This window comes from Salvelinus sp. IW2-2015, unplaced genomic scaffold, assembly GCF_002910315.2.
Source record: "Salvelinus sp. IW2-2015 unplaced genomic scaffold, ASM291031v2 Un_scaffold2496, whole genome shotgun sequence".
Lineage (NCBI taxonomy): Eukaryota > Metazoa > Chordata > Actinopteri > Salmoniformes > Salmonidae > Salvelinus > Salvelinus sp. IW2-2015.
Window position 1 is genome coordinate 166970 of NW_019943812.1, and position 22060 is coordinate 189029.

The 22060-nt window shown below is 38.2% G+C and overlaps 1 protein-coding gene across 1 annotated transcript; it reads left to right on the top strand.

Annotated features, from left to right (window-relative positions):
- Nucleotides 1-1046: 1046 nt before the first annotated feature.
- LOC139025310 (interferon-induced protein 44-like) lies at nucleotides 1047-20876 on the top strand. Its single transcript, XM_070440386.1, has 3 exons — nucleotides 1047-1256; nucleotides 20270-20370; nucleotides 20627-20876. The coding sequence occupies exons 2-3, from the start codon at nucleotides 20290-20292 to the stop codon at nucleotides 20807-20809; spliced, it is 264 nt and encodes an 87-aa protein (XP_070296487.1). The 5' UTR covers nucleotides 1047-1256; nucleotides 20270-20289; the 3' UTR covers nucleotides 20810-20876.
- Nucleotides 20877-22060: the final 1184 nt, after the last annotated feature.

A 22060-nucleotide genomic window follows, 5' to 3' on the forward strand; every position in this document is an offset into this window, starting at 1 on the left:
TATATGCTTCAGTTACACCAGCCAATCTCCCCGATGGGTGAAATTTGTCTAACAACGCATATACCTTTCACCCAGAATGTATTGTGTAAAGCCCAAGTCTTTTGCCCGTTGCGAACTTATGTTTACTCGCCAGAAGTTCGATTTGACTCTCCAGTTTTTAACAATGAAATTAAAATTGGCAATTTGCATCCCCAAATACTATGATTACTTTAGCCTAAGTATGAAACTCGAACCACATTCCTGTTGAACCTGTTGAGATTTTCCGAAACAGCAAAATATTAAAAGCTTTGAAATAAATACCTTATCTCCTCTCTCCTCCATTTGTCTTGTACCAAATCACATACATTCATAAAAGTTAAGCGAATTGAGCCCAAATCGCTTTCCGACCAAATAAACCAAAAATGAACGAAATACTTTAGCTTGTACTTATAATATGGTCAGATACTAGTTTTGTTTTGACAAATCAATACCTTCCCAAATTTGTACGAGTTTTAAATGTTAATTCCCTTGAAATTGTCCCTGTCTAAAAAGTAAGACAAACTTTTAACTTTTGTAAAAACTTTACTTTTACTATACATAGCCGACACTCACCATATGGATACAATAACACTTTGTTTCAGTAATCTAATTCATAAATTGGATATTTGATTTTTGTAGTCTTGTTGTACCTAACAATTTATAGAAGCTGACTCTGACTTCAGTATTTTGTGGAATGCAGTTCATTTACTTTAACATTGAGGTGATGTGAATTTTAAAGAGATTCTATCCCTTTTCTCATACCAAATTATTTTATATATATATATATTGTTTTATCTCAGTATGACACACACTAATTCAAATCAGGTCCAGTCAGGAAAAAATGTCGCTGCTGCATTCAAATTTGATTTTTCATGGTCTTGAAAATATCACAAAAATGTGTTGCACCCTGGACAAATCAATATTCTTGAAGCAGTCTATCTTAATCGGCTAGTGTTATATATTGTCTAAGATCGTAAAACCTACCAATATCTATCACAACACACACACACACACACACTAAACATCATCACACTACACACACTAACATAAATCTTATATTTTCTTGGCCAGTTCAATCCTTTACACCCATATCGACCAAAAGAACGAATTCATTCAAGAATCCCAGTTTAATTGCAAAACTCACTGCCTGGATTATTTGTGTCACGCGACAAACTCTCTATTCATGTCAAAGGGGTTCAAATAAGATGAATAACATCAGGCAGAAGCCAGCAGACTGAGTATTGTTACCCCTCTATCTTCATTTAACTACAACATTGGCTTGGCGATCATGTTTGATCCACCTTTCTCTAGTCCTGAGCAGCCCTCCATGACTTTTCTTATCTTTCATACATTATACTTTACGTTCCACCGTGATTCTAGTCCTTCATTCATTAAAATATTCATTTCTACAGCAGAAATCCTCAAGTTTTGTCTTATGACCATCCAGACAAGGCTTTGTGCAGCTGGTGAAACAAGGATTGTGAACAGAATTCTTACTTACAGCAAGGTAGATCAATATTTATGAAGTGTAAATCAATGAACACTTTCTAACCTAACAAATTTTATCATTGTGCTCTTACATATGTGTTCTTTTGTACTAGTCGAACTTAACTCATTATTTATAATTAATCTCGAGAGTCTATATCCTGTGATACACACTGCACAGTTTATTTGGCTAAACTATCAAACCGGTTGACACAATGTAATGTCTGTGTATCTGTCAAAGCCTATTTCAAATCTTGGTTGTCTGCTTCACATAAGATCAATGCATCAGACCACTTCAATGATAAAACTGATCCAGACGACTAAATTCGCTTCTCCCGTTATTCAGATGCAGAAGCATAATAGCTTAGGCGTTTTCCCATGAACAGCATTCCTTCCGCCGGTGTAAAACACCTACCACATATGGACAAAGATGGAAGCTCTTTGATTACCATGATAAATCCTTGATACTGGTACCCATGACCTCCCTGCTATTGCCACCAATCCTTTGTGCTCAATCGTACTTACCTCTTGAAATCTCCAACATATCATGCAATCTAAAAAATAAGAATGATATATTAGAGAGTGATTTAGTGGCCCTGCAGTTTAAGATTGAAAAAGCCTCTCTAATAATTTAACTAATTTTTGTACATTGTGTTTATCATCCTAATCACTTCCACGTTAAGCCTAAAGATGTGTAACCAATCTAGCGGCTTCACGCCGAAAACCACCCACCGTATGCTGAATATCCATTTCTTGTGACAAGTAAAAATCATTAATTTAATTAACTTAAACTTTATTATCAAATTTCTGTGCATATAAAATAGCTACTTTTAAATACTATCAATACACCCACGTTGTACAATTAGTAGATATAAATCTAGCATCCTTCACCGATTCTCGATACTAAAACTATTTAAACCCAATACTTTGTTTACTTTTGATATTGCCTAGTCCAACATTAATTTTCCATTTGTGACATTGATTGTATCTTCCCTTTAATCTATATCGCTTAAGTGATTAATTCTCCAGTACCATTTCTCCAAGTTAAATAATCAAAATTTTTATTACCAATCTACAATGTGTCTATGAACATTGCCACCTTTCCTCTATAAACCAGGTTTCCATCCAACCTTTCATGCGGATGAATACCTGACACAGTAATGTATAACTCATATATGGCCTGAGAAATGTAATCTAAATTGTCCTGAAAATCTCCCTATGTCGTACTATATACATATAAATATACACTACACAAGGGTGATACTTTTGGAGTCTGTTGAAATAGATTATGCACAATTGTAGTGAATAAAGCATTTAAATGAGCAATATTATTGCTATAATAATAACCCCATCATATGAATTAACCTTGAATATCACGAAGATTGATGTTAAATTGTTAACAAACCAACATCCAACATGGAAAAGCAAATGCAGAGTTTTATAGGCAGATTACCCACCACCAAGTAAATTAATTATGAATTTTTATGTTCTAGTTAACCCTTGAATCCGTTAATATCAAAGTAAATTGTGGCTGTGTATGAATACATATTACTTTCATAAGCTCATACTGTCCACATTGAAAGCCCTCTCTAGGTTATATCTTCAAAGTTTAAAGTAAGAGTTTCACGCCGAATCAGCTTATCATACTATCTATGAGTAATCAAATCTGTATCTTTATCTAACAAATCCTAAAATACACAAAGAACAAAACACGTACACCATTGACATACCGAAAAGACAAAATAAAATATCATCTCACAACAAACCACTGATGGTCGACCATCATGTATTTATAATTATCAACAAAGGATGTTGCATTTCCGAAAAACATGCGTAGTGAGTGATGACACAAAGACAAAAACTACATATATATGATACATGCGATAAATGAAGACCTGTATCTAGAAGAAGGCCAGTGACATCACGCCTAACGTCCGCCCGAACCCAGGGAGGGATCGAAACTTCGACGGAATAATCATGACAAGCCATACATGATACCTATTAATCTCTTACTACTTGTAACATGAAAATTGGCTTTGTTGCTTTCTTTGGATTAATTTTATATATTGAATTATTAACCTCTTTCATCTTAGTCGCAACTGTCTTATAGTAAATAGTATTGACAAAATAAACATTTAGTATTAATAACTAATTCAAATTCATTTCGACCTACTAACTAACCTATATTCTATGATAAAAATGAACAATTTGATTATCTACCTAATTCACTCGCCAATTACTGTAAAATTTGTATTAAATAACTTAGTGTTCTGGACCAATATCGACAAATCCTGAAGAGCACTGCTTCTTTCAATTCATCTTGATGTTACTTCTATCCCACATTATAAACACAAAAAGTGATTTTAATTCTATTCATCAATCAAAAAATGATGAATTTTAAAAAAAATTGACCAATTCGATTATATAAAATTGATGAGACTTCCTTATGCTGCAGTAGATACTCTTCACAACTTTCTAGCCATGCAGTTTGTTCCTTGTTTACCGTGTCCACTACAATATAGAATAATTACGTCCGGTCAGCATTGACCATTTTTCCTAAACCTAAACCTAATTCCCCATCCTACTATGTTAATTCTCCTACTTGTGCGTAAGTCGTGTCTCTTATCGCAAGTCGCGCGTTGTTATGGAATCTCGATTCTATATATATCTCTCTAGTCTAGCTACGTTCTCTGGTAATTCTTATAGTCTCTGTAATTAGAAGAGATGGAACGCCATAACTTGGCGTATAATCTCAGTTCTGTGTTTCACCAAGTTTATGTTTGTTATTAGCACAAACTTGACTACTCTTCACCACCCAAAGTGTGATGGACTTTTAAAACTAATCCTTAGAAACCTAATTAAATATATGTCAACAACAACCTCTCTTCCCATCAGAACATGCAGAGTATTGTGTAACAGAATACCTATTTAAACTCCAATTTTAAAATTAACGTTTAGTGTAATTATGATTTGACTATTTTTGCACTTTTATTTAATTGTGTTATCTCATTTTTGAGAGTAAATAGTTTCTGTGTTCATCCAGTTTTAGGTTGCCCAATTCTTTTCTTCACAATATCCAAATGTAATGACAAAGGGTTTTTCATTGTGCTTCAGGTCAAATCTTTGCCTACGGCGTTGTGGTTATCTTTTGTCTTGTATATCTATTTTTATTATCAGTTCATAATTCATATTCTTATTTCAATTTTGTAATATGCAAAATCATTATAATTCCATTTAGTCTATAGCTTACTTTAAATTAAGACTATATGTAAACTATGTAATAAACCTCAAAATAATAATTATTCTAAAGAAATCACAATTTTGATTTTACAGCAAAAAAATATAATACATTTCATATAGCATATAATGAGGAGTAATGAGGTGCATGAGTAACAGCTCATCCATAGTCTTCTTTCCCTTAGTGATATATTTTGCTCTTCTTTGACTGTTCAAAGCTAGTTTGTTTGTCCCTTTCTCCTGCACCTTTGCTCAATAGAGAATATTCTTTTACATGATAAGTTTCACGAATTTCACAGATATTTTTTTGATAGGTCACTCTTTGAGTCAAGTCTCTTGTATGTAGGGAATGTTGCACCATGTCTATCTTTATGTTCTACCATAAGGAATCATTCAGAGAAAAAGCCTCTTCTACAAAGCAGTTGAGCCTGGTCACTCAGCTTGTAGAGACAAATGGCAGACAATCACTGAACTTGTTTAACAAAGGAGACAAACATGCAAGTTGGCGTGCCCTGAGGTTGTTGTGGAAAAACGGCACACCCACTCTCACTGTGAGTGGGGGGTATCCTGCGGCGGGGATTATGCCGCCCAGCGTAGCACAATAACTCAAATGCGAAGATGATAAGGTCGCCTTTAGTATCTGGACTTGTCTCTGTCAAGGCGTCGCGTCCGTGCCCCGTCCGTGTGGTGTGGGAGAGAGTGAAAGTTGACAGTAGTGATCATGTCAGTGTGTGTGATGACCAAACGCTATGACCGAGTTGTGGCTTTTACGGTGGAACGTTTTGAAACGATCTAATAGTCGCCAGATCAGTGAAAACCTAGTCATGCAAACTCTCCACCTAAGGTAGAAAGGTGCATGATTCCTATAAACCTAGGGAACCATACTCCAACACATTGTATCTGTGCTCATTTTTTCAACTAGTCAGGAGTTGTGCTATGGGCTAAGCTCCCAGTGGTGCTCTATGGATTTTCTCTTAACTGGCCTTTTGTTTTTAGAGAGGAATTCGGCGGATGTATCCATATTACTACTCTAATTTTGTCTACATCCAAGAAACAATATGTTTGCAGCAAATCAGAAAATTTATCTTCTTATCAAAAGTGAACTTCAAATATCTGTAAATTGTGACTTATCATGTAAGACTCTCTCTGCCAAAGCAAAAGGACAAACAACTGCTTGAACCCAGTCAAGAGCAGCCAAAATATATCCATGGAAAAAAGTAGACTTTGATGAGTGACTTCATGCGCGCTTCTTCGTCTTCTTGCCATGGTCCATCCAATGTATATAATTTTTGCTGTAAAAAGTCAAAATCTCGATTATAATTTGATAATCCTAATTTATTCGTATGGTATTATTCACATAAAGTTATATTTATAGTTCCTTAGTATAAAACCTATAGAATTTCTAAATTGTGTCCCATATAAATTAATATGGTTTGCCATTCCTATATTGTAATAAGAATATGAATATACATGTATATTATTCCCGCAACCCAACCCACACCCCTGGCACGGCACTGGCACACCACCTTCTTCCCTTATCCTTTGTTGTGAGAAAGTTGGCAACCTATCTGTGACACAACTATTTCTCTCAAAAAAATATTGGACCAATTAAAAGAGTTGCATATTCAAAATCCATAATTTCTTAACGTTATTTTAAATGTATTTTAATATTCATCGCAACAATCCACTCTTGCATGTTTACTTGATAGTGGACAAGGAAGCTTTGTGAACTTTACTAAATCTGTTAGTTCCTTGTAAATTCACTAATCAAATACTTCGTGAGTGAGTGAGTAAGTGCACTCAACAACCCACTGGTGAGCACGATACCGCCAATTAGGCGTATCCAGTCTGCCAATGAAAAACAGAGACAAAATTACCTCAGAACAACCACCCGATGGTTGGCTCGAATTCAGACAGATTCTCACCTAAAAAACTCGCTAATGCCACTCAATCGAAAAGGGACGATCAGAAGACGGACGCAGCAAAGATGGACAGAGAAAAAAATGAACAGTAGTCAGGGTGAGGCGGAATGTAGGGCGGAGGTGTGATGTGAAAGGGTCAAGGGCGGAGTTCCGGTGTACTATCATTCAATGTGGTCAGAAGTGGGAGGCGATACCAACACAGCACACAAATACTCATCTCTCAATGAGCTAGAACTAAAGTCTTATGGTTACCAATGTCGCATAGGATAGTCTTCATCAGTTAAGCGAAGCGTATTAAATCCACACTAGACTGAAAGTGGTGAAACAAAATAACCACTGTACTGGGCCCGCAACATCGGTTCCGATGACCAAACATCAAGTGCAATAGTGATGATACCCGCACAGAAATGGGGTCAACGCCAATTGCTTCCGATTCCCCACATAGTTTCGTAGTTAATTATTACCAATTATTATACTTAGTTATGTGCGAGCTTGAACAAAACTATCAAGAACTAGCAGATTATAACATTTTTATTGAACTGGCTTGTTCATAGCGAATGAAAATTGAAAACTAAATCTGAAATGGTTATGATTATATGGACACTACTATGATCATTTTTTTAAATTTTGTTCCAAATGTATATTAGCATCGTGCGCATCCGTGCAAAAACCCTAAATTACAATTTAGAAAATAAACTGTATCCCTCCAAGAAGCAAATCAATATCCAACCTATTAACTGACCTAGAACTTAAAAGTAGATCTGAAATCAGTAATTATTCTTGTTCATGACTCTGTCCGCGAAGTCGAGTTCCCTCTTCCCCTTTTTTTCGGACTTGCGTTCGGGCGGCGACGCTCACCTGTCCTTCTTATACTAACCTGCACGCATTACACAACTTTTTCACAGTTTCTTTGTCTTCGTTCATCAACATCCTAAATTTTTTTTCAATCCCCATCAAACACTTGAATTATTCTATTTTACATTTAACCCCTCTCACAATGTTTGTGAGTGAATATTATGCGTATATTCTTCCTGCTAAAACAACATTATTTTATGTTCTATTGAGTTGTACACGAGTAGTATTGTATCTTTGTTATTTATGAAATTTTTAGAATATAGTACGTTTGATTACTCTATCTTTGCTGTCCGGCCTGACTCCTAATATCACAATTACCACCTAGACCTATTTCAATGGCAATCCTTCTCATTAAATATTATGTTTATACAGCCATCCACTTCACATTTAACAATTCAACGGTTAAACTACGCATAAAATTTCAATCATCATTTACGCTTGTTAATATAATATCTGCCTATAAACTCTGCATTGCCATTTATCTCGTCACGTTTTGGGTGAGTTAACAACATAACATACCATCCGTGACTCCAAGTTTACTTTCGATATGATGTTATTATAGCAATATTTGCCTTAAATGCTTCCACTACAATTGTCGCATAATCTATTTCACAGACTCCAAAAAGTATCCACCCTTGTGTGTATGTATTTTTGTTTTTCTTGTCTGACATAGCGGGAAAATTATCATGACACAGAATTTGAAGTCATTTCACATCATGCGGCAGGTATAAGCTAAATGGATGTCTTGTATGTGTCAGTAATTCATCCCCATGAAATGGTTGGATGGAAACCTGGTTATAGAGAGAAAGGTGGCAATGTCATCAATAGCCATCATTAAAAAAATTAATATTTAACTATTACCTGGAAATTAAGTCAACTTAAGCAGAAAACTAAAATAAAAGATACAACAATGTCACATCAAATTAATGTTACAGCAATATCAGTAAAACAAAGTATAGTTTAAAATCAGTTTTAGTCATCGAAAGAATTCGGTGAAGGATGCTAGTTTATCTAACACAATTTACACTGTTGGTTGATGGTTAAAAGTAGCATATATGCACAGAAATGCTCAGTTTATTTTAAAGATTTTCTTGTCACACGAAATGCAACTCACTCAAAATACATTTCTCACAGAGCCGCAGAAACATATTTAGCCTCTACATGGAAGTAAATGATACCACCACAATGTCAAAAATATAGAAATTAAAACTTTATTCCAATCTTAAACTCAGGGCTCACTAACTCATCTCTTAATACTCATTCTATTTTTGATTGGCATGTTGTTTGGAGTTGCCAGAGTAGTCGTTGGCAGTTCATAATCGAGATTATGGCGTTGAGTATCAGGATATCCATGTCGTTAACCAGCTTTTTCTCTCCTTGTGGTAGTTCTTCACCGGCAGATGCAGTTCATGGGAACGCCTAGCATTACTGCAGATCTGCATCTGAAAAACGTTGGAGACAGAAAACGCTGGATCAGTTTTTCTTGAGTGATATCATTGAATCATGTCAGCACAACCAAGATTTAATGGCTGACTACATTGCAGACATTACATTGTGTCAACCGATGGTTGCTTGCCACATCATCAACTGTGCAGTTGGGCATCAGATTGCCTCATCATATTATATGGTTTAGTTGACATGTTAAACACTTGTCCAGCAATGTAAAATTTTTATCAGGTCTGAGGTATTGTGATTACCTTCTTTTTGATCTCCTCTGTGTAGTTAGATTCTCGTTCACATCCTGTTCACCAGCTCACAAGCCTTGTCTGGCATGGTCATGACAACAACTTGGAGGATTTCTGCCATAGAAATGATTATTTAATGAATAGAAGGACTAGCATAAGTAACACTGTATCATGTAATAGTGAAAATCAAGAGCTACAGCTGAAAGGTGACAACTGATAGTCAGCCATAGTTGTAGTTACCATTAACAGAGTTAAAGAGGTACTTACTCAGTCTGCTGGCTTCTGCCCTGATGTTCTTCATCTTGTCTATGACACTCCTTTGACATGAGAGAGATTTTGTCCGCTGACACAATACCACCAGGCAGTGATTTTGTCACTTAACTGGGATTCTGAATGAATTCTTTTTTTTGTCCGATAAGGGTGTAAAAGGTTTGAACTGGCCAAGAAAATATAAGATTTGTTATGTGTGTGTGTGTGTAGTGTGTGTGTGTGTGTGTGTGTGTGTGTGTGTGTGTGTGTTGTGTGTGTGTGTTTGACGTCTGCTTTACCTCATAGCCCTCTGGTAGATGGCCCTTCAGAGAGCATTGGTCATCAGGGTGCAAACCCATTTTTTGTGTTTCCAGACCCATGACATCATTGAATGCAAAAGGAAGACTTTTCTCCTGAACGGCCCTGAATTAGTGTGTGTCATACTGAAAATAAACATTTTATTAATAATATTTCTATGGAAAGGATAGATACCCTCACACAAGCATCCCAAAACTGAGGCCAGAGTCAACAAATATATACACGGAGAGTACAAAACATTTCCATGACAGACTGACCAGTGAATCCAGGTGAAAGCTGCAGTTGAAGTCGAAGTACATACACCTTAGCCAAATACATTTAAACTCAGTTTTTCCACAATCCTGACATTTAATCCAAGTAAAAATTCATGTCTTAGGTCATTTGGAATCACCACTTTTATTTAAGAATGTGAAATGTCAGAAAAAAAGTAGAGATAATTATTTATTTCAGCTGTATTTCTTTTCATCACATTCCCAGGGGTCAGAAGTTTACATACACTATTAGTATTTGGAGCATTGCCTTAAAATTGTTTAACTTGAGGTCAAACTTCGGGTAGCCTTCCACAAGCTTCCCAAATAAGTTGGGTGAATTTTGACCATTCCCCCTGACAGAGCGTGGTGTAACTGAGTCAGGTTTTAGGCCTCCTTGCTCGCACACACTTTTTCAGTTCTGGCACACATTTTCTATAGGTTTGAGGTCAGGGCTTTGTGATGGCCACTCCAATACCTTGACTTTGTTGTCCTTAAGCCATTTATGCAACAACTTTGGAAGTACACTTGGGGTCATCCATTTGGAAGACCCATTTGCGACCAAGCTTTAACTTCCTGCTGATGTCTTGAGATGTTGCTTCAATATATTCACATACTTTTCCTCCCTCATGATGCCATCTATTTTGTGAAGTGCACTAGTCCCTCTTGCATCAAATCACCCCCACAACATGATGCTGCCACTCCCGTGCTTCACGGTTGGGATGGTGTTCTTCGGCTTGCAAGCCTTCCCCCTTTTTCTTCCAAACATAACAATGGTCATTATGGCCAAACAGTTCTATTTTTTTCATCAGACAAAGGACATTCCTCCAAAAAGTACGATCTTTGTCCCCATGTGCAGTTGCAAACCTGTCGTCTGCTTTATTTTTTTTTTTTGAGCAGTGGCTTCTTCCTTGCTGAGGTGTCTTTCAGGTTATGTCGATATAGGAACTCGTTTTACTGTGGAGTATAGATACTTTGTACCTGTTTTCTCCAGCATCTTCACAAGGTCCTTTGCTGTTGTTCTGGATTGATTTGCATTTTTCGCAACAAAGTACGTTCATCTCTAGGAGACAGAACATGTCTCTTCCTGAGCGTATGACGGCTGTGTGGTCCCATGTGTTTATACTTGCGTTACTATTGTTTGTACAGATGAATGTGTACCTTCGGGCATTTGGAAATTGCTCCCAAGGATGAACCAGACTTGTGGAGGTCTACAAAGTTTTTTTCTGAGGTCTTGGCTGATTTCTTTTGAGATTTTCAATGATGTCAAGCAAATGGCACTGAGTTTGAAGGTTAGGCCTTGAAATGCATCCACAGGTACACCCCAATTGACTCAAATTGATCAATTAGCTTCTTTCAGAAGCTTCTAAAGCCATGACATAATGTTCTGTAATTTTCCAAGCTGTTTAAAGGCACTGTCAACTTACTGTATGTAAACTTCTGAGCCTTGAGACAATTTAGACATGGATTGTGTATGTATGCCATTCAGAGTGAATGAGCAAGACAAAAGATTTAAGTGCCTTTGATCGGGTCTGGTCGTAGGTGCCAGGCCTACCGGTTTGTGTCAAAACTGCAACGCTACTGCGTTTTTCATGCTCAACAGTTTCTCGTGTGTATCAAGAATGGTTCCACCACCCAAAGGACATCCAGCCAAACTTAACACAACTGTGAGAAGCATTGGAGTCAACATAGGTCAGCGTCCCTGTCATGACACAGTGCAACACTTTGACAACTTTTAGAGTCCATGCCTCGACGAATTGAGGTTTTGAGAGCAAAAGGGGTGCAACTCAATAGTAGAAAGCTGTTCTAGTGTAAATGTGTGTGCGTGTGGTGTACAGTACCAGTCAAAAGTTTGGACACTCATTGAAGTGGTTTTCTTAATTTTTACAATTATCTACATCGTAGAATAATAGTGAAGACATTAACACTATGAAATAACACATATGGAATCATTAGTAACCAAAAAAGTGTTAAACAAGGCCAAATATATTTATATTTGATTCTTTAAGTAGCCACCCTTCTCTTGATGACAGCTTTGCAGACTCTTGGCATTCTCTCAACCAGCTTCACTGTGAATGCTTTTCCAACAGTCTTGAAGGAGTTCCCACAAATGCTGAGCACTTGTTGGCTGCTTTTCCTTCACTCTCTTGTCCAAATCATCCCAAACCATCTCAATTGGGTTGAGGTTGGTTGATTGTGAGGCAGCTCATCTGATGCAGCACTCCGTCACTCTCCTTGGTCAAATAGCCCTTACACAGCCTTGAGATGTGTTGAGTCATTGGTCCGTTGAAAAACAAATGTATAGTCCCACTAAGCGCAAACCAGATGGGATGGCATATCGCTGCAGAATGCTGTGGTAGCCATGCTGGTTAGTGTGCCTGAATTCTAAATAAATCACAGACAGTGTCACCAGCAAAAACACCCCACACCATCATACCTCCTCCTCCATGTTTCACGGTGAAACCACCCATGGAGATCATCCCGTTCACCTACTCTGCGCAGGTCAGCTTTCACGGCGCATTGCATTCTTGCCCGCTTCTCTTGATTAGTTCTGAGTGTTTTTGTGTAACATAAGCCTGTCCTGTTCTTCCTGAAAGTTGTTTAATATACGTCTTGCCCTGGAAGCCACTCTTCTGGTTGCGGGCCTGCAATGTCTGGGAGATCTCTGGTTACACCTTATCCATCAGCTTATCTGACTGTCCGGCATAGTCAGTCTCACGTCTTAACTCTGGTCTTCCATTCCTGGGTGCGTCTACTATGAACAGTATGTCTGTTCCAGCTATAGCGCTCCATTGAAGGTTTTTGTGATCACTTAAGAAACGTTCAGTTTCTGAAGTTTGCCTGACGACCATGTACTTCCTTGATTTCTGTTCATGCTCATACATTGACTTACTTTTCACCCTAGGACACTTCTGATACCCCATCCCTCCTTGTTACACATGATGGCTCATTACACCCATTAAGAGGGAATGACCATTCACTCCAACTCATGTACCGTCCACGGCATTCACACTTTTAATTGAAATGCATCCAGTATACTACCTTCTGAGCTGTACCATTCCGGAGTTGTCACGTCTGTCTCAATCGGTGCTACTTTAGAACCTGACCTCTCAGACAATTGTTAAAAAAATTTTGATTTGTCTCAGACAAGACTGATTTTGGTCTACAGATTCCATATTGCCTGTTTTTCAAGTTGCAATGTCTTCACTTATTAAGTATGGTGTTAGAATAAGTGTTAACTTAATTAAGTAAATAACCTGAATGAGCTCAAGGTGCTCCTCGCAAACCAGTTGACTTGTACTGTATTAACTTAAATTTATTTTCGGCACCAATCCGACGGTGGCCATAAGCGCTCTAATGTAAAACTATCCTTGCAAGCCAAGTTTATGGGACCTTTCTGTGCACCTACATGACAAAGCAATTCATACTTAGGGCTGATTAACGAATTTTCGAGAATACCTGTACAAGAAACTTACATTTACTTTAATGAATTCATTGAAATTCCAATGTGAATGGACATATCGTTCCTTGTTTACGTTCATCCATAGATATGGAAGTTTCTTCAACAGGCTGGATTTGATCTGTTTACCCGGAGACCTCGTAGGCAGATTACAGTTGGTCAACGTGATAAACACTAACTTCACTGATTGATCTCAGAGGAGAAGCACATTAGAAGAACAGACATATCTTCAATTGAGAATTATTACATCAACGGAGACCCTGACCACCTTTAGAATAGATAGAATAATGCCATTCTAGTACCCCCTCCCTGACTGAAGAAGCAAGAGTAGATGCACTAGTTGTCATAAGCAAAAAAGGTGCTTATTTGACTGGATATCATAAGGAATTATTTTGATGCATCCAATTTTGTAAGTCGACTCATATGATAAGAGCGTCGTTCGCATATTATGACTTAATTAATTCACAATGTAGAATAATTGAGTAAATGTACATTATACGAGAAAAACCCTTGATGATGATTTGAGCTGGCTTGATCCATAAATGCTGTGTATCTTTATACTAAATTTTAGTTGGGCGATGTTCAATGCTGAATCTGGTCGCAAAAATGCATAAGGAATAATGTAAACCAACGTTTCGGTTTTAAGTCAAAGGATGTAACTAAGCAGTAGAATACATAATATTACATTGATACTGTGTTCGTTTCTACTTTGTATTCTACTGTGTAGTTACATCCTTGCATTAATCTAGGCTTTATTATGTGATGTAATCAACTAATTTATGTTTTCTTTATAGCCAATTTGTGTGCTTTCATTTGTCTTGTTCATTTTTTTATGCACCTTTTATATGAAAACATAGAAATTATACATATTGTGCATTTGAGTCTCAACATCCTTTCTATGGTCCTACTTTCAAAACCACGCCCTTGTATTGACTACGTTTTGCATTTAAAAGAGCGCAGACGACCTCGCTTTGTTTCTACTCCCTCTCATATCTCTGTTCTGCCTGTTTGTAGCTCATGAAATACTGTGTCTTAGTGTACCAGGATATATTAGGAGCCATATCCCAGCCTGCATTGTGTCTGTGTTAAATGTATTAGGCACTGCAGCTTACTGTCAGGTGAAGCTTGTCAGATGTAGAAGCTACCAGGCACTACTTGTCATCCGATTTTGGAAGACATTGTTACTGAGTTGATGAAGCTGGACTTTCCTGCACCAACTGGTCCATATAGCAGGCATCTGAGCTGACCCACGTCAAGATCACTCAGTTTAAAGTTCCTCAGTTCATCACCATGTGGTCTCTCTCTTCTTTACTGTGAGAGACAATGAAGAGTACCTGTTACTTCTTGTTTTGTTTACCTGGCCACTGTTTCCAAATGCTAACCTTTTAGCATTTGTGGCACAAATTCAATACAAAACAGTGGCCATAGACTGCTTATAATTATGTACAGGGAAATTGCATCAAGATACACCAGGACTTAATTGATTTAAGATGGTGGAACTGATATCAGCAATTTGCATAGCACACATTTACACAACACAACCCTTGATAGTGATTGTAATGATAACTCCCGAGTGGCGCAGCGGTCTAAGGCACTGCATCTTAGTGCGTGATATCAGCACTGTTTGATTCCAGGCTGTATCCAACTGCTGGACTTGGGAGTCCGTAGGGTGCACAATTGCCCAGTGTTTTCTGGTTAGGGTTTGGCTGGGGTAGGCTGTCATTGTAAATAAGAATTTGTTCTTAACTGACTTGACTAGTTAAAGGTTAAATACAACTTTTAAAATAACCAAAACTTTCGTTTTACTTTCATCCTCCATCGGTCAGTCGTACGTACTTACCTCCAATGTGTTTCCCTCCATTGATTGTCAAATTCTGTGTGACACACATAGAACACATTTGATTAAATTCACTTAATTATTGTTTTCCACATTCCAATTACTTCAAATGTTGTATACAATGACACATAATTATGAGGGTAGGGTTACATTTTCTCTTATTTAACTTAGCAATGAGTTAACAAATTCTTATTTACAATACCCACTGTTCCCCAATAGCCATCAAGTGCCTTGTTTTCGATAGTGGCAAATGACAGATTTTCAGCTCGTGATTCGATCAGCAACCTTCAGTTATCTGGCCTAATGCTTTAACCACTAGGCTACCTGCCGCCCCTACAGGCATGTGCTATAAGTAAAGCCTTGGGCTGTAGTCAATGGCATGCACTAAAACGGATGTATGCAGGTTCCCAGAAACAAGTAAAAGAATTGGGACCGATCCTTTGCTTGAACAGAATTGTCACTCACACTGATATTCACTATCAGTGGTTGACTGTATTTTACAGATATGTCATCTCCTCTACCTCTTTGGTGGTGGTGGTGTCGGTGATGGTGGTCCTTGCTGGCGTCGGTGCTGGCGTTCTGCTGCGCTTGATCTTCTCCACCATGTTTGCTTTCTGAGAGGGAATGTAACAGGTTGGGTCAATTCCCAATTTAATATGAATTCAACAATCTTTCAAGTTATTGAATTGGAATTGACTAATTGGAATTGGAATTTAAAGTCCAAACAATGGAATGGAATTTATCAAACATTGACTGCAGCATTTGTTTTCAATACTTTCAACTTGTATTTCTATAGTTCCAGTATAGGTAGGCTGTTTGAACAGTCACAATTGATCCGCCTGAAAGCCTGAGGGAATTGAATTTGTATTTTGTGAATTTGTTGGAGCTAATATAGAATTGGGAAGTTAATTATTGGAATTCACCTAACATTTGAAGGAGAGGAATTTAATGTATCTCTGAATTTAAAGACTGGCCTGGAATTTGAATTTGAATTAAATATAATTACAGAGATAAATAATTTAATTAGTGGAATTATAGGCTCAGTGCAGTCAACTTTATTTTCCTGTGTTTTATATATATATCCACACTAATACGGTGAAATTTGCAAAAATGAGTATAATTGAACCACAGGAAAGGAAGACCCAGAGTTACCTCTGCTGCAGAGGATAAGTTCATTAGAGTTACCAGCCTCAGAAATTGCAGCCCAAATAAATGCTTCACAGGGTTCAAGTAACAGATATCTCAACATCAACTGTTCAGAGGAGACTGCGTGAATCAGGCCTTCATGGTTGAATTACTACAAAGAAAACACTACTAAAGGACACCAATAATAAGAAGAGACTTGCTTGGGCAAGAAACATGAGCAATGGACATTAGACCAGTGGAAATCTGWCCTTTGGTCTGAGGAGTCCAAATTTGCAATATTTGGTTCCAACCACTGTGTCTTTGTGAGATGCAGAGTAGGTGAACGGATGATCTCCACATGGGTGGTTTCCACCGTGAAACATGGAGGAGGAGGTATGATGGTGTGGGGTGTTTTGCTGGTGACACTGTCTGTGATTTATTTAGAATTCAAGGCACACTKAACCAGCATGGCTACCACAGCATTCTGCAGCGATATGCCATCCCATCTGGTTTGCGCTTAGTGGGACTATCATTTGTTTTTCAACAGGMCAATGACTCAACACATCTCAAGGCTGTGTAAGGGCTATTTGACCAAGGAGAGTGACGGAGTGCTGCATCAGATGAGCTGGCCTCCACAATCAACCAACCTCAACCCARTTGAGATGGTTTGGGATGATTTGGACAAGAGAGTGAAGGAAAAGCAGCCAACAAGTGCTCAGCATTTGTGGGAACTCCTTCAAGACTGTTGGAAAAGCATTCCAAGTGAAGCTGGTTGAGAGAATGCCAAGAGTCTGCAATGCTGTCATCAAGGCAACGGGTGGCTACTTAAAGAATCAAAAATATAAAATATATTTGGCCTTGTTTAACACTTTTTTGGTTACTACATGATTCCATATGTGTTATTTCATAGTGTTGATGTCTTCACTATTATTCTACAATGTAGAAAATTGTAAAAATTAAGAAAACCCCTTCAATGAGTGTCCAAACTTTTGACTGGTACTGTACACACACACACACACACACACACACACACATTTACACTAGGAACAGCTTTCTACTATTGAGTTGCACCCTCTTTTGCTCTCAAAAAAACCTCAATTCGTCGAGGCATGGACTCTAAAAGTTGTTGAAAACGTTGCAATGTGTCATGACAGGGACGCTGACGTATGTTGACTCCAATGCTTCTCACAGTTGTGTTAAGTTGGCTGGATGTCCTTTGGGTGGTGGACCATTCTTGATACACACGAGAAACTGTTGAGCATGAAAAACGCAGTAGCGTTGCAGTTTTGGACCACAACGGGTGCGCCTGGCACCTACGACAGCACCCGAATCAAAGGCCACTTAAATCTTTTGTCTTGCTCATTCACCCTCTGAATGGCAAACATACACAATCCCATGTCTAAATTGTCTCAAGGCTCAGAAGTTTACATACAGTAAGTTGACAGTGCCTTTAACAGCTTGGAAAATTACAGAAAATTATGTCATGGCTTTAGAAGCTTCTGAAAGAAAGCTAATTGACATAATTTGAGTCAATTGGAGGTGTACTGTGGATGCATTTCAAGGCTACCTTCAAACTCAGTGCCTCTTTGCTTGACATCATTGAAAAATCAAAAGAAATCAGCCAAAAAAAAACTTGTAGACCTCCACAAGTCTGGTTCATCCTTGGGAGCAATTTCCAAATGCCCGAAGGTACCACATTCATCTGTAACAACAATAGTACGCAAGTATATAATACCATGGGACCACACAGCCGTCATACGCGCTCAGGAAGGAGACATGTTCTGTCTCCTAGAGATGAACGTACTTTGTTGCGAAAACAATGCAAATCAATCCAGAACAACAGCAAAGGACCTTGTGAAGATGCTGGAGAAAACAGGTACAAAAGTATCTATATCCACAGTAAAACGAGTCCTATATCGACATACCTGAAAGACCACTCAGCAAGGAAGAAGCCACTGTCCAAAAAAAATAAAAAGCCAGACGACAGTTTGCAACTGCACATGGGGACAAAGATCGTACTTTTTGGAGGAATGTCCTTTGTCTGATGAAACAAAATAGAACTGTTTGGCCATAATGACCATTGTTATGTTTGGAGAAAAAGGGGGAGCTTGCAAGCCGAAGAACACCATCCCAACCGTGAAGCACGGGAGTGGCAGCATCATGTTGTGGGGTGATTTGATGCAGAGAGGGACTAGTGCACTTCACAAAATAGATGGCATCATGAGGGAGGAAAGTATGTGAATATATTGAGCAACATCTCAAGACATCAGCAGGAAGTTAAAGCTTGGTCGCAAATGGGTCTTCCAAATGGAATGACCACAAGTGTACTTCCAAGTTGTTGCAAAATGGCTTAAGGACAACAAAGTCAAGGTATTGGAGTGGCCATATAAAGCCTGACCAACCTATAGAAAATGTGTGCCAGAACTGAAAAGATGTGTGCGAGCAAGGAGGCCTAAACCTGACTCAGTTACACCAGCTCTGTCAGGGGGAATGGTTCAAAATTCACCCAACTTATTTTGGGAAGCTTGTGAAGGCTACCCGAAACGTTTGACCCAAGTTAAACAATTTTAAGGCAATGCTACAAATACTAATTGAAGTGTATGTAAACTTCTGCCACACTGGTAATGTGATGAAAAGAAATACAAGCTGAAATAAATAATTATCTCTACTTTTTTTCTGACATTTCACATTCTTAAAATAAAAGTGGTGATTCCAAATGACCTAAGCCAGTTGAATTTTTACTTGGATTAAATGTCAGGAATTGTGGAAAACTGAGTTTAATGTATTTGGCTAAGTGTATGTAACTTCCGACTTCAACTGCAGTTTTCACCTGGTTCAGTCTGTCATGAAATGTTTTGTATCCTCGTGTATATATTTGTTGACTCTGGCGCTCAGTTTGGGATGCTTGTGTGAGGGTATTACTCCTTTCCATAGAAATATTATTAAATAAAATTGTTTATTTTCAGTATGACACACACTAATTCAGGGCCGTTCAGGAGAAAACGTCTTCCCTTTGCATTCAATGATGTCATGGGTCTGGAAACACAAAAAAATGGGTTGCACCCTGATGACGCATCAATGCTCTGAAGGGCCATCTACCAGAGGGCTATGAGGTAAAGCAGACGTACAACAACACACCCACACACACACACACACACACACACACACACACACACCACAACACACACAACACACACACACACACCACACGAAATGATGAAATACCACACAAAAAAAACCACACAATGGACAAAGAGACGATTAATCCACACGAGCCACATAATTTATATTTTTTGGCAGTTTTTTTAACATATAGGACAGAGCGCGAGATGCGATTTCTGTAGCTAATATGTTTACAGAGAGGACTGGTTTGGAATCGTGGCCACTCACGTATGCTTGGTGAGTTAGTGTGGTGGATCAGCGCAGGAGAAAATCTCGTCGCAAGAGTGCCAATGGGAGCAAGATGCGATAGGATATACGACAGGGTAGATGGAAGAATATCAGGGAATGTGGGAAGCAGCAGCAGATAGGAGTAAGTACGGAGAAGATAGTGTGACATAGGGTCGGCGGCTCGTGCACGTGTTGGGACAGTGTAAATGCAGCGCGAGTGTGAGCAGGAGATAGGTTAGGGAGGGAATGTGGTGCGGGACAAGTAGCTACTTTAACTCTCGGTTTACGTCAAGAGGTATCAGCAAGTAATGGCTGGGCGATCAACGATAGCAATTGCAGTGTTAATCAGCTCAGGCTCTTGACTTTTTGCACTATTACAATTATACAAGTGATTACTTTGCTAGTCCTCAATTCATGTTAAATATTCATTTCTACGGCAGAAATCCCTCAAGTTGTTGTCATGACCATGCCAGACAAGGCTTGTGAGCTGGTGAACAAGGATGTGACGAGAATCTACTACAGCAAGGAGATCAAAAAGAAGGTAAATCACATAACCTCAGACCTGATAAAATTTTACATTGCCTGGACAAGTGTTTAACATGTCAACTAACCAYATAATATGATGAGGCAATCTKATGCCCAACTGCACAGTTGATGATGTGGCAAGCAACCATCGGTTGACACAATGTAATGTCTGYRATGTAGTCAGCCATTAAATCTTGGTTGTGCTGACATGATTCAATGATCATCACTCAAGAAAAACTGATCCAGCCGTTTCTGTCTCCAACGTTTTTCAGATGCAGGAATGCAGTAATGAGCTAGGCGTTCCCATGAACTGCATCCTGCCGGTGAAGAACTACCACAAGGAGAAGAAGCTGGTTAACGACATGGATATCCTGATACTGGACGCCATGACTCAGATTATGAACTTCGCCAACGACTACCTCTGGAAACTCCAACAACATGCAATTCAAAAATAGAATGAGTATTAAGAGATGAGTTAGTGAGCCCTGCAGTTTAAGATTGGAATAAAGTTCTTAATTTCTATATTTTTGACATTGTGGTGGTATCATTTYACTTCCATGTAGAGGCCTAAATGGGTTATCTGCGGCTCTGGGAGAAATGTATTTTGAGTGAGTATGCATTTCGTGTGACAAGAAAATCTTTAAAATAAACTGAACATTTCTGTGCATATATGCTACTTTTTAACATCAACACCCAACAGTGTACAATTGTGTTAGATAAACTAGCATCCTTCACYGAATTCTTTCGATGACTAAAACTGATTTTAAACTATACTTTGTTTTACTGATATTGCTGTAACATTAATTTGATGTGACATTGTTGCATCTTTTTTTGTAGCTTTTCTGATTAAGTTGAGTTAATTTCCAGGTAAATTTTAACCTGGATTGTACAATATTTGCCCATTATTCTTTTCAAAATTCATCAAGCTCTGTCAAATTGGATGTTCATCATTGCTAGACAACCATTTTAAAATCTTGCCATAGATTTTCAAGCAGATTTAGGTCAAAACTGTAACTCGCTCACTCAGGAGCATTCACTGTCTTCTTGGTAAGCAACTGCAGTGAAGATTTGGCCTTGTATTTTAGGTTATTATCCTGCTGAAAGGTGAATTAATCTCCCAGTGTCTGGTGGAATGCAGACTGAACCAGGTTTTCCTCTAGGATTTTGCCTGTGCTTAGTTCCATTTAGTTTCTTTATTATCCTGAAAAACTCCCCATTCCTTAACGATTACAAGCATACCCGTAACATGATACAGCCACCGCTATGCTTGAAAATATGGACAGTGGTATTGCATTTGCCCCAAACATAACACTTTATTTTCAGGACAAAAAGTTAATTGCTTTACCACATTTGTTGCAGTATTACTTTAGTGCTTTGTAACAAACAGGATGCATGTTTTGGAATATGTTTATACTGTAGGTTCTTTCTTTTCACTCTGTCGAGTAACTACAATGTTGTTGATCCATCCTCAGTTTTCTCATTTCACAGCCATTAAACTCTAACTGTTTTAAAGTCACCATTGGTCTCATGGTGAAATCCCTGAGCGGTTTCCTTCCTCTCCGGCAACTGATTTAGGAAGGACGCCTGTATCTTTGTAGTGACTGAGTGTATTGATACACCATCCAAAGTGTAAATAATAACGTGAACACACTCAAAGAGATATTCAATCTCTGCTTTAAAATGGGTGTTTTACAGCGAAATAGGTG